This window comes from Thalia democratica, chromosome 5 (assembly GCF_965202585.1).
Source record: "Thalia democratica chromosome 5, ktThaDemo2.hap1.1, whole genome shotgun sequence".
Lineage (NCBI taxonomy): Eukaryota > Metazoa > Chordata > Thaliacea > Salpida > Salpidae > Thalia > Thalia democratica.
The window spans coordinates 71,573,038-71,580,061 of record NC_139169.1 but is presented as its reverse complement, the minus strand read 5'-3'; the positions used below and the strand labels follow the sequence as shown (position 1 = coordinate 71,580,061).

The window sequence follows — 7,024 nt, the reverse complement described above, 5'->3', positions numbered from 1 at the left end:
TCTAAAAAAAGTTTAATTACTAAACTTTTAAAAACAAAACTGGAAACAAAGATACTTACAAATTATGTATTGCAGAAAAAAAAGTGAATTCTCTTTCAGAGAAAATATTTAATAAAGTAAAATATTTGGGGCTAAAATAAAAACAGATAACTAAACTAAAACTATTAACTAATTGCATTTAATATACATCGATGGTAAAATTAATAAAATTATCAAATATTAGTTCTATCATATTCTAGCTTAATTGTAATAAAAAAAGTTGAGCTGTGAAAAATTCCACAATAAACCGATAAACTAAATTCAGAAATTTGTTTGTTAGTTTTAGTCAGATCTCACTAAACTCCACCTCGTCAAAGTGGCTTCAATTAGTGTCGTTATTTAAATTGTAAAAATTGTTGAAAACCGACTAAATTATTATTTTATCAACTTTCTTAAACGTAATGCAATTATTTTACTTGTGCGTTAGCAAATAAAGTGATTATATGACAGTAATTTTGTCATCAAACATATATTGTTATCGTCTTAAGAACAAAATAAAAAAGTATGATGAGATATACATTATGATTAATCTCCTCTGTTACCCACAAAATACATCTGACAACTTTTTTTTAGTAAACAAATTTTTTAGGTAGCTGAATAAATTTTATCTATTTAACTTTTTATTTAATTGTTTCAATTTTTTAACATCAAAAATCGGTGTAAAACAGTTAAAAAAGAAACAAACATTTTTATTTTGTACTTATTAAAAGATTTACCACATATTTTACCTTAAAAAACAAAAAAAAAAATAATGAATTTAATTGTTACCATTTTTGTTTTAAAAAAAACGGTATTTTTATTAATTTGTATCAAAAGCTTTAATTACTAATTATACTTCTTTAATAAAATTAATCACGAGTTACAGTATTTTAAAGTTTGCTGAACTTTTGTTGTATTTGTGTCGTATTATGTCTACTTTATTTTATAAAAGTCATTTTTCAGTTAATTAGTAATCTTGCTTAAGTCAACAGCTTTAAAATATATATGAAGGTATTTTACTTTATATGTAATTTGAGTATTTATAGATTAGTGCTAGAAGTTATATAAAAATAGATACAAAATTATTTAAAACTTTAGTATCAAATATTACAAGTTTTCTACTTTATGTAATCTATTTTCTTAAGTAAAAATGATAAAAGAACTTTTTGATAAGAAACAAGTTAAGTATATCTGAAATTTGTAATTCAACTCAAGTGAGGTACAACTAATTCTACAATAATTCTCTAATGCTTATTTGTTTAAAAAAAAAATATGTTCAAAATGAGTTTAATTTACATTTGGTTTTGTTTGTGAAAGAATTTTTGTTGCTACTTTTAAAGAACAGAATAGAAAAATAAAGTTATTCTAATTTATACTTTCAGCTTTATAAACAATTTAATTTTTGTGACAAAGCAACAAACAATGGCACTGATCGGAGTAAGAGTGGGAGGATATGAGTTGGTCGAGCATATTGGGAGAGGGGGTTATGGAGAGGTTTACGTGGGAAGAAATGAGGAAACCATGGTTGAAGTTGCAATAAAGTTGGAACTTTGCGGAAACAGAACACCTAGGCTTCACAATGAATACCACTTATACAAAGTAAATTGTATTAAATATTATTAGTACGCTATACAACTTTTATTTAGGATATAAAGTGATTTAGTAGTAATACTTAATGTTATAGTAACTATATTTAAATGTTCGGATTTGTACTTAACTAATTTTAATGATTATTTTATTGTTATTATTGTTTAAGACTTAAAAACGAAACTTTATCAAACAGGTACTGAGATTTGGCATGCTTTTAAAACATTTTTATACTAAATATTTTCAAGTTTATAGTATTTCGTTAAACTAACTTGAAAACGTGCCTTTAAGTAACTAAATACAAAACATCAGTTATTTTATTATCTAAAATTTCTATGAAATTAATTAATTTAATGTCGACCTTTTATTATACGTAGGAAGTTTAATTTATTTAAGTTGCTGCAACTTACTAACAGTTACTATATAAATTAAGTTTTTTTCGAATAACTGATAGCAAAACTATATAGTTGACAGTATACATATTTATTGTAACAGTTTAATGTTCAAATTGAAATAATGTACAGACAATTTCAAATCCTAATGTTGTTCCTTCAGTAAAGTATTATGAGGAGAATGTAATGATTCTAGGAAATAGTTACAATGTATTAGCTATGGATTTGTTGGGACCTTCGTTGCAAGATTTATTTGACCATTCTCATCGGGTGTTTTCTCGGAAAACAATTACAATGCTTGCCATACAAATGATAAGTGCACTTGAATTTGTTCACTACCACAATATTGTACACAGGTTGACTTGAATATTAATATTGTTAATGTTAAATAACGTATTTTAGTCTTTTGTAACTTTTTGATGCAAAAGTAATTAGTTCAATATCTATTTTTAATGCACGTGGATACTCAATACAATTAACAAAAATATATATATTTAAGACGTCTTATAAAGTTGTTAATTAGTTTGTTAATCTTTTATAAAATATAAGTTTTATCATTGTAAGCACTTTATTAAAACAATGTTAAGCAAAAAGAAGCAAAATATTTATTTACTTTTTATACTACAGGGACTTAAAACCGGCGAATTTCGTTATGGGGCTGAATAATAATCGCAACTCTGTCTACATTATAGACTTTGGATTGGCTAGTAGATTCATGAGAAATAAAAGGCACATTCGTAGTGAAAGACTTCATTATCCTCTAGGTACCATCCGGTTAGACAATTGTTTTTTAAATTACTTAATCATAAACTAATGTAAAATTAATTAAATATTTATTTTAAGGGTTAAAATAACATTTAGTTATTATAACTGATCTAGTAAAACAGTGTATAGTTTTAATAATGGATAAAAAATTGTTTCAATTGTAAGTAATGTGTCCGTTTATTTTACAACAGATATATGTCTACTTTTACAACTGACTGCTGGAATCATTCAAGAGCAGACGATCTTGAGAGTCTTGGATACGTATTACTTCAATTCTTTACAAAATTACCATGGACCGGATTACAGGCATCGTCAAAAAGACTGATGTTTGAGAAGATTCTTGAACGGAAAATGGCGACAAACTTCGATGAGCTGTGTAGGGGATTCAACCCGCTTGCTAAGTATATCGCTTATTGTAGGTAAGATTTCAAACAATTTAGTTAGTTTTTACGGTTTGAACTTAGACAGTTACAACAGTCGAAAATAAAATTGTTTTGAAAATTTTCAATCAGTTTTTATGATGAGATTTTATTTATTAGAAGTCTGAAGTTTAGAGAGGAACCAGATTATGATAAGCTGAGACGCATGTTCGAAAAACCAGATGACGGGTTTGTATTTTCTTTAATTAGTTCTGAAATTGGTGTCAGTAAATTATTTAAAAAATGAACGTAAATGTTGTAATAAGTAACTGAAATTAAAGCAACCAATAAGTCATATATTAATATAATTTATTTAATTTTATTAGTTTTTCATAAGAAGTTTTAAGTCGTTATTCAAGCTAAATTTATTCAAGCTCAAGTGCGTTATTCAAGCTAAATTTAAACTGTTTAAACTAAAAGAAAAGTATGGGTTATAATATTCACATTAACCACAAAATAGTTCATTTTTACAGAAATTATCTTAAGTTCAGCAAAAAATACGACTGGGTCACTATTTTACCAAGGAGCTGGGCTAACAACATACTAAGAAGATATATAATGGAACAGCTACAAACTATTTGAAGCCTGTTATAAAGTGAGTCATACGTTTTGTTAATTGACTTACAGTGTTTAATTTTTCCTAAATATTTAGCCGAAAGTTTAAAAAATATATCAACACTCAGTCATTTAAAGACAATACTTTTTAAAACAAACTTAAAAGATATTTTTGTAAGTATTTCTGGCCTAAATGTGTACACACAACAATAACCGCTTAAAATAAAAGAGTTTTTAAATTATTATTTTTTCCTATTATTTTTGTAGCTGTAAATCACAAAATGTTATATGATTTCATATGGTGTACCAAATATATTTGATATAATGATAATTCATCATTTTTATTTATGAGGTCCACCACATAAGTCTGGTATTTTTGCATTTCCCACCCGATCGAATCCCACCCGCGCAAAATTTCCATCTAAAAATTAATATTATTTTTTTTAGTTATAATTTCTTATTTAGTATTTACTATCAATGTTTAATAGGGTCGGAATTTGCCCGGTCAGTACTTTTTTTTGTATAAATTGATCTTCTTAGTTTTATTTTATATATTTATTTTCTCGTGCAAACATGATCCTTGGTGTAAAACTGTCTTCGTGGGTGGCGGATTAAGGTCACAGTTTTGTACTGAGGTACAAATTAAAAAAAACTAACATATATTTTACTGCATTTTTTCACCATGCGGTGTTGCAGTTTTAGCTTTCAAATTTCAAAGTAAAAAAGCGTAATTTCTAAGGATTTTCATAAATTTTTAATAGCGACTTATCAGAATATTGCAAATTAATAGGGAAATTAGAGCCGTGTAAAAATGAAATATTGATTTCATTACAACTTTATAATAAATTAATATTTGCAATTGTACAAAAGCAGTTTTTAGCTGTGGCCCTTTTAAAATAAATTTAAGAACTAGAATAGTCGTGCACGTTAGACATATGTACAAGCTGTAAAACACTGCCAAAAATCATTGCATTTTTTAGCAGCTTAAATAAAAATTGCTTAGTTAGTACTTATGTTATGGTTTACAATGCCGCACTTAGTTATTTTTTATTTATTTCTACCATACAAAATATTTAAAAACAAAAGTATCTTTTATAAGTTAAAAATTGAGTATTTATGTTAGTGAAATTATTCTGTTTAAAATATTTTTAAACACAGATTCTGCAGTTGGAAGACAACGTATAGCATTCAATATGTCCTTGGATGAATTTTATATTTAGTTGTTAATAATGAAAACAATATTGTCTAACCTGTATCTTCACAAAAAAGTTTTTTAATTCTATATTGATATCATTAATTTTTGTTTGTCTTATATTGTAAAATTACTGATTGAAATTCTGTAACGTTTTTCTTATTACTACATGATAAAAATTAATAAATAAAAAACTGAATGTTGATTGTCTAATTTCTTACCAACTAAAAATTTTATGAACCTTGAAAAATGACAATAATTAAACAACATTTAACAAATAAAAGCTGCAATTTTTGCTAACCACTAATACGTTTAAAATACTAAGATGCATTGACAATTTAAATTTGTTATTACTAAAAAAGATATAAACAAAATTTTTAATTAACTACATCTAAACTAGAGAAAAACTGTCAAGAAAATAGTAATTAAAACTAGAACTAAATAAGCATGAGTATTACCAGTTATCCATAATTAAGTAACGAATTTTAAGTAAAACTGAATTCAGGGTTGCCACTGGTTTGAGAAGAATTTCTTCCAGGTTTTTGAAAGTAGACGTTTTTGTGTCTTTTTAAATACAACAACAACAACAATAACAACAACAAAAACTGTTAAACAGTACAACAACATTGAAAATATTTTATATAGCTACTAAACTTTTTTTTGATTAAAAATAATTGGAGTTGTCAAAAAATACATTTAAATAACTGAATTTTAATTTAACTAAGCACGAAAAGCAGCTTAAATAACCAACTCAATAAAACAAATGTAAAAGACAGTTTTAACAAGTTTATAGGCACTTTCGGCATCGTAAATACTTCTCCGGGTTCTCACGCGATCAGAACGACGTAGCTCATTCTCTGGTGACACTCCATGGTTCATCAAAACTCTTTCAGAAAACCCAGGTTTATTATAAGAATCCAAACGAGACAATGCAGAATCACAGCTTTGTATAGGGTTGGCCTGCACATTTACAATTTGAGTCCTCAGGTGAAAGGAAAGTAGCTGGTTTTAAATCAAAATCTTGCTATAGTTATCTGCAGCTTCGTCATTTATTACCTTGTGGGAACACGCAACATCATCATTTTCCTGGAAATATATTTTCTCATTATACCAACAAAAATTAACTTCTGCAGTGCTATGTTTGCTTTTTTAGATAAGGGATACTGCTTATAGATTTGCAACCAGATGGGTTCAATTTTTTTAGAAACTTACAAATTCGAACAGATAAGCGACCTGATCGATCAATTAGTTATATAGTATAGTTTAGTGATAACCGTTTGATGAACATAAGTAAAACAAGTACTGGGAACGATATTTTACTAAGTGTTGATAATGTAATTTGTAAATAAACTTATCATAGGAAAATACGGTAAGTGTTACTACTAATGGCCTCTAGCATTAGCAGGAAAATATGTTGCTTTGCTAAAAAGACTTGGTGACAAAGTTGCAGAGGTTGGTCGAGGAAGAAAATTGATATTTTTACACTAGAAACAGACCAGGAGGTGTTATGTAAAAAATTTCTTGATATGCAACATGTAGTAAACCCGGTTGTAAAGATATTTAATTTTATCCGAGCAAGAGATCTTAATCACAGGTAATTTAAAACGCTTCTCAAAAATTCCGACTCAGGTCACACTGGTTGAGTTTAGGGAAAGTTTTGGACCATGTTTGAATGACGCAATGGCTTTCAGACTTTGCATTCATGGTTGACTTATTTGGGCATATGAAAGAATTGAATACCAAACTACTGCGAAAAGATACTTTTGCTCATCAACTTTACTTAGTAGTAAAGGCATTTGGATTAAAGTTAGAACTTTTTTCTCGCCATCTCAATGAGAATAACTTTACGCATTTCGCAAAAATTAAAAATTGAGACTAAATAACTAAAATAATATCATAGTTTCACTTGATAATGAATTCGTTCGTCGTTTTGCAAACTTGAAACAATTTAGTGATGAATTTGACATTGTTTCATCACCGATGACGTTTGACATTAAAGATGCACTTGGTAATTACATTTAGAACTAATTAAACTTCAATGTGACAGTACACTAAAAGTAAAGTTTAAAATTGAAAAATTTTAAGTCAAAGTTTAT

General features: G+C 27.1%; 1 protein-coding gene across 1 annotated transcript; it reads left to right on the top strand.

Annotated features, from left to right (window-relative positions):
• Positions 1–1,440: 1,440 nt before the first annotated feature.
• Positions 1,441–3,763, top strand: LOC145836840 (uncharacterized). Its single transcript, XM_082944611.1, has 6 exons — positions 1,441–1,617; positions 2,130–2,353; positions 2,625–2,771; positions 2,954–3,181; positions 3,302–3,370; positions 3,655–3,763. The coding sequence occupies exons 1-6, from the start codon at positions 1,441–1,443 to the stop codon at positions 3,761–3,763; spliced, it is 954 nt and encodes a 317-aa protein (XP_082800737.1).
• The last annotated feature ends 3,261 nt before the right edge of the window (positions 3,764–7,024 follow it).